This window comes from Thermobia domestica, chromosome 1 (assembly GCF_964235325.1).
Source record: "Thermobia domestica chromosome 1, izTheDome1.hap1.1, whole genome shotgun sequence".
NCBI classification, from domain to species: Eukaryota; Metazoa; Arthropoda; class Insecta; order Zygentoma; family Lepismatidae; genus Thermobia; species Thermobia domestica.
This window is the reverse complement of record NC_137454.1, coordinates 169,474,720-169,487,105: the sequence shown is the minus strand read 5'-3', so window position 1 is coordinate 169,487,105 and position 12,386 is coordinate 169,474,720. Positions and strand designations below refer to the sequence as shown.

General features: G+C 35.0%; 2 protein-coding genes across 2 annotated transcripts; both read right to left on the bottom strand.

Annotated features, from left to right (window-relative positions):
• Window positions 1-5,800: 5,800 nt before the first annotated feature.
• On the bottom strand, window positions 5,801-6,445 carry LOC145671990 (uncharacterized). Its single transcript, XM_081741194.1, has one exon. It carries the CDS (start codon window positions 6,443-6,445, stop codon window positions 5,801-5,803), a length of 645 nt encoding a protein of 214 aa, XP_081597320.1.
• Window positions 6,446-9,477: 3,032 nt separating this feature from the next.
• LOC145671889 (protein GVQW3-like) lies at window positions 9,478-9,873 on the bottom strand. The gene has a single exon (XM_081741131.1). It carries the CDS (start codon window positions 9,871-9,873, stop codon window positions 9,478-9,480), a length of 396 nt encoding a protein of 131 aa, XP_081597257.1.
• Between the last annotated feature and the right edge of the window lie 2,513 nt (window positions 9,874-12,386).

The window sequence follows — 12,386 nt, the reverse complement described above, 5'->3', positions numbered from 1 at the left end:
CACTCGGTATATCCTCTAAAATATTATATAGCAGGTTCGGGGTTAGTTCCTGTGAACCAAACTTCTGCTTAGAAAACATCGTAATTCCGGCAAACTAAGTTCCTCATATATGTAAAGCTACCTGCTGCTACTAGGACCACCAGGTGTTATGTCCTAGTGGTTTCACTTTCAAACCACACACATATTCATTCATTGCACTCTCGAATATTATTTTTATTTTGCAAGCTATCTTTCACTATATTCTGTGATAAACAAGTTCAAAATACTAAGTCAATAATCGGCAATCACTTTGAAAAGAACAGCCGTGTCAACAATGATCCGCCACCAATTGTCGCAGCACGCCAAAACTGCGACCAATTCAAGGCACAACTCAGTTATATTCGCTTTGCTTTATCCTCTGCTAGCGTATCTACGGGTTAATTCCATTTCTGGACAAGAGATGATAGTAGTTATCAGACCTGCGCAATAGTTACACTTTAGTCCCAGAGACAAGAAGTCACGGGGCAGTGATGTATGTGGTTTCGTGGCGTCACCAGTAGGATACAAAGGGTTAATGAATCACATAAATCCTACAGATGTTGTATCTCTTTCTTTCTCGTCTCTCTACAACATGTCTGGAGATTAATGTTTTGACAAATAGGCTACAGAGGCAATTTTAAAAAGTAAGACGATCTACGCTATCAGTAATAAATGTTGTGGTGTTTAACTTAACATATAAGACAATAAATTGAAAATCTGAGAATACGAATCTTTTCAAAGTGCACTGATGCTTCAAATCTGTGTCTTTACTGCCTATACCTACGTTATTTTCCTAGTCAAAATAAAAACTCTTCAAAATTAATCACAAATTCTTATGCAACCATCCCTTCCTTGGAGTACTGCGCGGTCACATGGCCGTCACGGTGATGTAAAGGCACTTTTGGCGATGAGGATACATCATATGGTCCAAATTTTGTTTCCTGGTAATGATACCATAATAAGGAAAGACAGGAATATTCTTACGATACTTTAGTGCTTGGTCTATCCTCAAGGCATAGTTATTTAAGTATATGAAGGTAGTATAGCGCTGCTAACATATGTAGGTCATGAAAGTAGTATTGAAATGTAGATCATGTTAATTTTGTATCGTAACACATTCATAGTTGACGTGATCGTGTTAATTTTAAATTTTTCCGTTGTCGTAATCTGTTCGTGTTAATTTTAAATTTTGTGTCATCATTGTGAACCATGTAAAGTTCACGTGACCATTTTAAAATTTTGCATTGTGTATCTTTCGTACTTCTGGTGATCATGTTAATTTTAAATTTTGCGTTGTTATAATCATATTCGTGGTAATTGTAAATTTTGCGTTGTCATAATCGTGTTCGTGTTAATTTATATCGTGAACGTTCACATGATCATGTTAAGTTTAAATTATTGCGTTGTCATCGTTTTAAAATGTTTTTTACACATGCGAACATTTTACACATATGAACATATATATGACATAAAAATATTCATATATTTTTATTTAACATATATGAATTGGAATAAAAATATTTAAAATATATGAATGCATCATCAATTTGTATACATTGTAGGTGCATAGACATTGCTTCGTACAAGCGTTGAGACAAGACTGAACTTAGAATTGCTAGAGAATAAGTACCGTTAGATAGATAGATAAGTACCGTTAGATGATGTAGGAGAAAGTAGCTAAATCAAGCATGTAGGTCATCACTTGATTGTGTTAATTCTGCTTTATCATCATCTGTAAAATAAAGAATTTTTATACGTATGAACATTTATTTACAATATATACATAGGAAAAGGAACAAAAAATTTATTTAAAATATATGAATAGTTCATCAATACGTGTACATGGTAGGTGCATAGACATCTACTTCGTACGAGCTTTGAGAAAAGAGTGAACTTAGAATTGGTAACGAAAGAGTACCGTTAGAAAAAGCGGATCGTTAGATGACGTAGTGGAGATTATAAAAATAGTCTGACAGAGTTTGTCTTTATTTGGCAACGTTAAAACAGCCCATGTTTATTATTTTTATTTGAAATCGTTAAATCATCTTGTTTTAAATAAGATTGAAATGCACATGTGTATGTACAACAGATTACTAAATCTGAGACATATCATATAAATATATACATCATGCGGTATCACGTGGTAATGACGTTAATGAAACATTGGTTTAAATATGAGTGTAAGGAGAAGCAGTGGCGAAGCGTACTGTGAGGCTCTGAGGCCGTGCCTACCCTGTCTTCTGCCTTCAAAACAAACTTGGTCATACGATTTGTTTTGAACGAATCTCTACATGTTGGTAAGTTACGAGCATTTAAAATGATACGTATGGCACTTTTTTGTGTTTGAAATACTTTATGGGAATGTGGTGAATTTCCCCAATATTGTACTCCGTAGTATTAAAAACTGGCAAACTAGACTTATTAGTTTTTTTGACGTTAGACTATTGTTTAGGGTTTTAAGACAGCACGCAGAATTTAGAATGCTTTCCTACAAGCAATTGCAACATGGGTTTGCAGTGAAGAGTATGGTGTCTGTCTTCGAATGACAAACAGTAGTAGTACAGCAATTTTGGTGCGGGAAGGCGTGTGACGTTCGGTACGAACTCACTTGTTGGATCAGTGAAATATTCATTCCGTGAATAAAATGCAATAATCAATCCGATAAACGCAGTCAACATTTTAAATCAAGCAGTAGTGGAAAAATATAGTCTCGTGAGTAAGAATGGAGTAGAAGATAAGACATTTGCAGGTACATTGGTTGCAATGATAGGAAGCAAATATGATGGTGACGTTTTTCTAACAGTTAGTGACACATTAGACGTAGACACTGACACAGAGAGTGAACATAAAGATTCGACAAACAAAATGGGTTTAGAACAGATAACTAGTCCATCAATTAGTGACAGTGAGCCTTCTACGAGCGAGTATGTCATCTCTAAGCCGTAATAAATCTGTACGTGTAACAGAAGCTATCATCAACAAATACAAATAAATTCAGGAGCACGTTGCATTATGGAAAGAAATGAGAAACGTAACACTGTTGCAGCTGCAGCGAAGAAATTCAAACACAGTACGGCGTTTGTGTATAAGGCTTTGCAGTTACCTAACAAACCTCCTCGCTCTAATGTCATGTCATAGCTAAAATACGAAGTACTAAAGACATTCAAAATTTATCGCACTAAAGGACTTACTGTACATGATTATCATTTGAAAGCGTGGATGTTAGTGACAGCGAGGAAATTGAATTGACCACTTCGTGCTTCTCGAGGTTTCATTAACAAATTTAAAAAGGAGCACAGTATTCGCTCACAAAGAATTACTCAATTTGTAACGAGGAAAGATGTTGAAACCAAAAGTGAGTTACTCGATAATGTCTAAAATTTTGTGATCAAAATTAATAAAATAATACATGAGAAACCGTACAACAGTGGATGCATCTTTAATACTGATCAGTAGGTTTGAGTACGAAATGACCTCTGGTAGAAATCTGTAAGAAATAGATGAGAAACATACTACAGCAGTCGTTCAGTCTTTAGCATCAGTGTCCCATGCATTCACCATCCAAATTCACATTTCCCCAGCACGGTTAGGCACACACATAAACGTTTCCAGGAGCTTAAAGGTGTGTTTGGACCCAAAGTGAAACAACAGTTAGCTAGACAGACACCTTTCAACTTTGTTATTGATGCGAGCAAATCAGTAAACTCATTCGCGAACACGTCAAATGGTGGCTAAAAGACGTATTTATTCCTGATGTGAAAGAGGATTTCCTACTGTTGCTTGACACGTGGAGTGGACAGACTGGTGAAGACGTGCGAGAATTGTTACATGGGAAAAACATTCGTGCTGAAGTTATTCAGCCTCTTGCTGTATACTTTTTTCGGCAGTATAAGCTAGTAATTTGGAGACTTGAGGATTATTTTCGACATAAATTCGTTGTTTGTGGTACACCGAATAAGTTATATGCCAGAATTTTCATAATGAAAATGCATTCTCTTGTGTATCATCAATTTTGTGTGCCAGTTCCAAAGAACACGGTATAAATATGGGTACGACACAAGAGCAATAGTTTGTTCATTTACAAATGTTCTGGAGACTATGTTGCAAGTAGAAAATAGTGTCTATGGTCATGAAAACTGTGACGAAAGTGCATTTATTAAGTGTTTGTACTGCTCCACGGCGTTGTGTTCTAATCACTTCGTCATGGATGTCCATAATCACAACTGAAGAGCAAAAGGTTAGTAAATTCATATTAGCTTATGTACACCAGTTTATATTACTTTTCTAGTAATTTTCTATTATATTTATTAATTTTCTAATTACTTCGATACATATTTGTAAAGTCATATGTGCCCTTGCACCTAACTTATATTACAGCATTTAAATGCTATCCATAATCGCAACACACACACACACACACACACACACATATATATATATATATATATATATATATATATATATGTGTGTGTGTGTGTGTGTGTGTGTGTTGTTACAGTGCTGTTCTTACATTTTTCACCACAGGCATTTCAATTTAATTAGCGAATTCTCTCACTAGGCTCAAGATTTGATTGGTATGGTGACTATTGCACATCAAGTGACTACTACTACATTAGTTAAAACCTTGCATCTGCTTGCACGACCGCATTTCATAACACAAACTTAACTCGCACGGTTTTTATATGTTACTGTGGGTAGGAGAACTCTAAACAGATATGTAAACTTTGGTTACGGAAATGAATTCAGGAAAAATTCCAGTGATATTTGATACCCCACATGAGCCCTTGCCATGATCATATTTTACCGCGATTCAATATGGCGCCTTTCCAAAATGGCGATAATGCACTGATAGTACTCCCACATATACAAGGTGGCCGAAAAGTAAGTATATACCCCTGCATTGATCAAGTATAACATTCTAGCTTACGGTTTTATTTGTTTCGGGTGTTTCGGGCTTAAGGTATAAGTAGAATGACATTAGGAACAAATAATAAAGAAACTATTTCTACCTCTTTGATAATAATAAGAAATGATATGAAATACAGTGAGCAGATCAAGACGTTGCTGTATACCTACTTTTGGGCCACCCTGATGCCATATCCCGGTTTACAATGGTGATGTCAGATCTACCAAAGCTTTTTTTTTTGTGTGTGTCAAAAGGGTATTCTTGGACATTTCCTAGGGTGCGGCAGAAATAGTTAGACGATGTTTTTTCTTTCTTTCTTTCTTTTCTTTTTCTTTCTTTTTTTTTTGCAAATTAAATATATTTTCATGACCTTTTATGAACAAAAGTTTTACATGTACATAATGTACATACAAAAGCATTACATATGGTAACTACGTCTTGAAAATTATGTCAGAGAGGTGTGCATCATGGTTATTCAAACAGATATCTGCACGTCGCCTTACAGCACTCACATCTCGTTGAACCATATCCAGCGAGTTTTGGTGGATTCCATGTTGTAGATTTGTAATCCTGTAATGTTGTAGATTTTGTTGCATACACTTGTTGCTTCAAGTAACTCCATAGGAAGAAGCCACATGTCGATAGGTCGGGCGAGCGTGCAGGCCAAGGAACATTGCCGCGACGAGAGACAACCCGTCCTGGAAACATCCTCCCAAGAATGTTGATCGATGCAATTGCTGTGTGTGACGTGGCCCCGGCTTGTTGGAACAACATCTGTCTAAGGCGACGCCGTCGCAGTTCTGGAAGTAAAAAGTTTTCGAGCATGTCTACATATCGAGCACACGTGACAGTTACTGTGTTACAATCCTTGTCGTTTTAAAAGTATGGTCCAATAATCCCATTAAAATAAACATCACACCATACTGTTACTTTAGTGCTATGAAGGGGCACTTCATGCAACAACGTTGAATTTCTGGGTGCCCAGTAACGTAAATTCTGCTTATTTACACACCCATCAATGTGAAAATGAGCCTCGTTGGACATGATTAACCTCTGTAGAAAGTTTGGGTTCTCATTGTTCATTTGCAACAGCGTATTGCAGAATTGTACGCGAGCATTAAAATCTTCAAGGAGCAACTTGTGAATCATCTGAATTTTGAATGGGTGGAAGTGTGGGTCCTGGTGTAATATTCGCCGCACACTCCTATCTGACATGCCAAGTGACACAGCATGCCGACGAGCTGAACGCCTTGGACTTCTAATTAATGCTTCTCGAACCCTCTCAATGTTGCCTGGTGTTCTCACTGAACGTGGACGACCTGGGGATTTCTTTGATCTTGCAGAAGCCGAAGCTCGGAACTTTTTCACCCATTTAAGAACAGCTTGTCGCGTCGGTACTTGTCCATTTCTGCCAATGTTAAAATGACTCCGAAACTTACGCTGCGTAATTGTTGCAGAGTTTTTGTTATTGAAGAAACATTCCACTGCGAAAGCGCGATGTTCGTCCGACCAACGCTTCATGGCTACTGACGGAAAGCGTACGTAATTCTTCCAATATTGTGCATGCGCACCGAACAGTTGAACAAACCTACACGCATACACAGTGCTTTGAACCACTTTACAAAACAAAACAACAATGAGCACGTTATCTATCGGGTTACGTTTTCTATGTTCATTTTACATCGTCTAACTATTTCTGCCGCACCCTTTATATGTCTATTCATTTTTTTCATATTATGACGTGTTAAAATTCTTGATATAAGACATTAAAAGTGTTTATATTTGTCAGAAAGCGCCATACATTATAACATAATATATTATAAAGGTAAAAGAATACAATCATGTTCATTAATAAGAGATCTTTGGAAACAATCTTCACATAATAATTTATATTGTTATGTCAATTTTGCTCTTCATAATAGCACAATTCTCTATTTACAGAAGACGACGTACAATTATATCGAAACCTTTAATTTATTTGAGTACAACATGCACATTTATGTTCATATCCTTCATTCGTACACATATGTATCTATTTGTAAATACAAATGTAATAAATCAAAAATATAATATATGTTTGAAATGATTTGTTGTAAGCTAAATTTATTTAAAAGAGATGCACACACATTTAAACTTGTAGATGTAAAATGTTTTTCAAATAAGAGTTTATACATTTCTTTGTTTGTTGATTTCTTTATTAAAAATTCCCAGTCTATTATTTAAACGTTCATTATGTTCCGTTATACACTTTTGTCCTTACAGCAAGTAGCACAACTTTTACAAAGTATCGCATAAGTTGGTTTATAGTCTTTAAATACTTCTTTTACACAAAGTTCTCGCACTTTATTCTATTGCAATCACAATCACTGGTTTTAAGTTTAAAATTTCAATACTTAGATCAATATATTTTTCTTTAAAATCAATTTTATGTGGGTATCTATAAGATCTTCGAAATATAGAATCATGCTTTGGTTCTTGCGTAGGATAAACGTAATTTATATTTGTGCATTCAGAGTCAATATTGGAATCCCAAGGATGAATAAAAATAGTTATCTTTTGTTGTTCATGATGGAAGTGTTTTCTCGTGAGAAAGTATACGCAGGTTGATCACTAGCCATATTTACTGACGTTGCTATTTAAAGATGTAACATATCTAAAATGTTTAGCGTTCGTACGACTTGATATAGGTAAATATACCGTAAAATTGCGCAGAAACTTGGGTTTACAATTATAACTATGTATTGAAATAACATGAAAGCTTTATTTTTATTTTAGAAATAACGGTACTAATATTAAAGGATATAAATTAGGAAACATAAATGTGTCTTTATATTACGCGAATAAATGAATACGGCTTACACATAATTATTTAAAATGTACAATCCGTGGCAAAAAACCTGCAACATGAGTATATAAGTTTATTGTGAAATGACGAAGTCTTTCGCTCCAAAATAAGTGTGCACGGGAGGAGGTCGAGGTTTACCCTGGTGTGATTCGTTCCACTTAGACGTTATGTTCATTCCCTGTGCTGTTAGGCATAGTTTCACAATAAACTTACATCCTCAAGTTGCAGGTTTTCTGCCGTGGATTGTACAACAAACCTAGCAATAATTATAAATGTATTTTCTTTTACATAATGAAACATACAATTTTACATTAAAGCTTAGTTTTGTGTAAGTTATTTAATAAGACACCGTTTATTTAATACTTTATTACATGTGTAATGTCGAAATACCTTTTGTTAATAAAATGGAGTACTGTAGTAGTAATACTTTTCTTATTATAAAGGAAACATTTTTCTTTTAATATACATTTTAATACTTTTCTTTTTCATAAATTGAAAGCATCATCCCAATTCATACTCTGTAAAATATATTTCAATTTATATCATTCTTCGTATAAATTAGAAAGAATTTAAATAAATATAATGAAAAATGAAGATATATACATCCAACATAATACGTAAAAGGGAAAGGGAATATTTATGTTACATTAGTATTGAAAGTAAACTATGTTTGTTTATTTATATTTATGAAAAGAAGATATTCTATTTATGATGTACGGTAAAGTGTAAATATGTTGCAATGTTTAAATGAAAAGTAGGAGTAACATTAGCGTAGCGAGTTAAAAACATAATATAATAAATACTGTTCGGTTCTAGCATGCATTTTAAAATGCAGTATAAACAATTTAATAATTCATGAAATGATTATATACTAATGATAATGCAAGAATGATATGAGGGTAACGTTATTAAATTACTTGTTTATGATAGTTATTTTTTGTTGTTCATGATGGAAGTGTTTTCTCGTCAGAAAGTATACGCACGTTGATCACTAGCCATATTTACTAACGTTGCTATTTAAAGATGTAAAATGTTAATATTGTTAAGATGAGAGTTTGATAATGAATCAAGTGGAGAACGACAAGTTCATAAGTAACTTTATTAAAACTTAGCGTAATTCTCAAAGAAAGTTTTCATGTCATGTATATACGAGGGTTGGGGCAAAAGTCATGGCAACTATTTTCTTTCTTCCAGATATGTGAGCGGATCACAAACTTACATGTGTCGTGTGGAAGTTCTGCAGGCATAGTGTGTATGCAGAACAACATATGGCTCTGTGATAGCTGGTAGTAGCACAGCGAGGGCTGTGAAATCAGTTAGTTGGTGAGTGTCGTGCGAGATGGAAGTAACCCGTGTTGAGCAGCGCGCTTACATCAAAATAGCCGTTCTCCGAGGGACCGTCGTACCTGTCGCACCAGGAAGTCCCTGTAGTACTGTGCGGTCACTGTTCTGCCATGTGGAACAAAGTGCAAACAATGACACCCCTGACGTCATACGCGACGATCACCATCAATTTGACTGGGGAAGGATTCTGACGGAACTTCTGCCTCCTTGGTGATCCAACATGTCGCCACTCCGCGGACTGATGTTTCAGTTCTGGTTCGTATGCCCTGGCCTAAAATTCATCGATGGGGATTATTCGTGACAAGAATTGATCGCCGTTCTGTTGCCAGCGTACAAGGTGATCGGAGCATATTGCATAGTGCATCTACCTTTGAACTTCCGTCAGTGCATGCGATACCCACCGCGATGCGATTTTGCGCAGTTGCAGCTCATTACGCAATATCCTGTGGACGGTGCTTTTCTCGATGCCACTTGCCTCCGCCAACTCCAGTAGCATCCATCGTCTGTCTTCATCCAGGAGCTGATCGATGACCGCACGTGCCACGTCGGTCCGCACACTGACAGGTCGTCCCGAACGTTGCTCATCACAGGTTGACACGCGTCCTTGCTGAAACTTTCCTACCCACCGTGCTACTGTCCGGTATGGTAGGGCATTATTCCAAAGGGCTTCCACTAATTCACTGTGACATTCCATCGCATTTCTCCCTCGGAGAACGGCTATTTTGATGTAAGCGCGCTGCTCAACACGGGTTACTTCCATCTCGCACGACACTCACCAACTGACTGATTTCACAGCCCTCGCTGTGCTACTACCAGCTATCACAGAGCCATATGTTGTTCTGCATACACACTATGCCTGCAGAACTTCCACACGACACATGTAAGTTTGTGATCCGCTCACATATCTGGAAGAAAAAAAATTGTTGCCATGACTTTTGCCCCAACCCTCGTATAATGCTTTAACATTCTGCGTAAAATTTAAGAACGAATTTGAAAAAATATATTTTTGAAAATATTAAAAATTTGTTATTATAAAATTTCAAGTATGGAAACTATTTAATTATAAAGAAATATATGAAGAATTTAGATAAGAGGGAAATGTTAAGAGTAATGAAGTTATGAACTTTTAAATAATATTTGCATGTGACAAGTTAACACTCGTGTGTTAAGTTTCGTAAAGTATTGTTTATACGTATGCTGAAAATACATAAGGATGAATTTTTCGAAAGTGAAAAATATTCATGATGCAGTATAGTGTAGTGCACTGTTTTCTTCACATTCGGTTGTATATACTAATTCTTTCACATTATATATGAGGACGATAATTATTCTGCTTATGGGGGAAATGTATGAAAGAGGAAATCAATAATGATTGATTACATTATGAGTGAGCACGGTATTACTAGTTCGTTGTGTACTCCTGAATTGCATAATATGTTAAAGTGTGAATACAATTTATTTAATGAGAGTGGAAAAGAGTTTTCTAGGAAAACGAAATTTAAAAAATGGCAATTCGAACTGACTAGTTGTAAAGAAGATAGTATTTTTAAGACTACGTCAATTCATTTCTTCAAATGAAACAGGAAGCTGTGATTTTCCTAGTTTATTGCAAACTGAAAAAGATAATTACTGTATATTACGGGATAATACGCTCAGAAGGCATACAGTAAGATGAAGAAAACATTAGGAAGAATTCGGGTCTAAGGTATATTAGTAAAACATTTCTTAACTCATTGTATGGGAAATGGGAAGAACGGATTTATCGGAATCTGTAATTGTTGATGTCCCGGAAAAAAATTAACCTATATATATGCACCCCAGTATGTTGTACAATCAGCCATATTCATTAAACAATTTCATGTTATTGAAACGTATAGAGACATCGAAAACTAGAACAAACCATGAAAACTTTCGAGTGCCATACTTTCCGCGTTCTTTACATCATGAGCGAGACTTAAATTTTAGGACCTCTTGACGACTGTGGGATGAAAAGACCTATTGTTCTGCAACACGGACAATATTATGTTTGATCAACGTCAGGATGAATAAACCTTGGCTTATCTTAGTACGTGAACACACAAAGTATAAAAGTATAATATGTTATAATTATTATTTTAAATTTTCTGATTACAAGTGTAGGCTACCAACACAATTAAGTATATTTTTAGTACGCAAGAAAAACGTGCATACGAATCTCCTGAAGACATATACTTCACGTGAAATACATCAATCATTTGTTGCCATTTCTAGGGATACGTCTTCATGATGAAAATTATGATAAATTATGTTGAAAATTATGTTTGTTCATGTTGCTAGCGAGCCTATTTGTGGACCTGAAAGCTTACGAGGACTAAGTTCTGAGAGTTCGTGGGAAACGTCTAATAGTATGGTTGGCAGGGGAGGCCTGAATGTGAAATCGTAGTAAAAAAATGACAGGTTATGGTTATTATGCAGTTAAGCAGAGAGAACTAAATATTAAGTATTCGGGTGAAAACGAAATGAAAGATCCTCAAACATATACCTGGGCATTATTGAATTTTCTTATGAAAACATGATAAAAGACGTTGATGGTGAAACGTGTGTTAATGTATATAACTTTAAACAAGTGAGTATATGTTATATGACGTCAAAAAAGTTCAGCCCTGAGACCTTTTAATCGACAATAGAAAATGTGGTAATTCTAAGGAAAAAATTCTGATTGATGACAAGGTTTTGTTTAAAATAGACAATGTAAACCTTCGAAAAGGAAAAAGAGAAAGCAGAAATACTTTAAAGTATACGGATATCCTTACACCCTAACGGTAGATATATATTTTTTTTAGAGAATTATTTTTGAGGAGGGTAATACTAATGAAAATAGAGGATAGGTTTACAAGCTACGCACAAATGATGAGCGTTTTAAATAAACTAACTACTAATCATGTAAAAAATTGAAAATTACCTCGCACTTAGGTATCAAAGGTAGTTAATGACTTGTGATCGTAAAGAATATTTCTTTTCCTATATATATATATATATATTTTATAATGACTATAATATGTATGAGGATGATGATATTTACTTATGAATTATAATAAGAGAAGTAATCTCATACTCTTAGTTTAAGCATTAACTTTACTCACTAATGTTTTCCCTTATTTTTCATTAATAAACAATGTTAATAATTTTGACGAAAATTTATAATCATACATTCAATGTTCATATTTTTGAAAGAAGTTCCTCATTTGTTTTCATTGAATTCCCATACTTGAATTTAAATATCTGTAAAATTTG

What these genes read in the sequence shown, in the direction of transcription:
- LOC145671990 (XM_081741194.1), bottom strand. Translation starts at nt 6,445, where the DNA reads ATGAAGCGTTGGTCGGACGAACATCGCGCTTTCGCAGTGGAATGTTTC.
- LOC145671889 (XM_081741131.1), bottom strand. Translation starts at nt 9,873, where the DNA reads ATGGAAGTAACCCGTGTTGAGCAGCGCGCTTACATCAAAATAGCCGTT.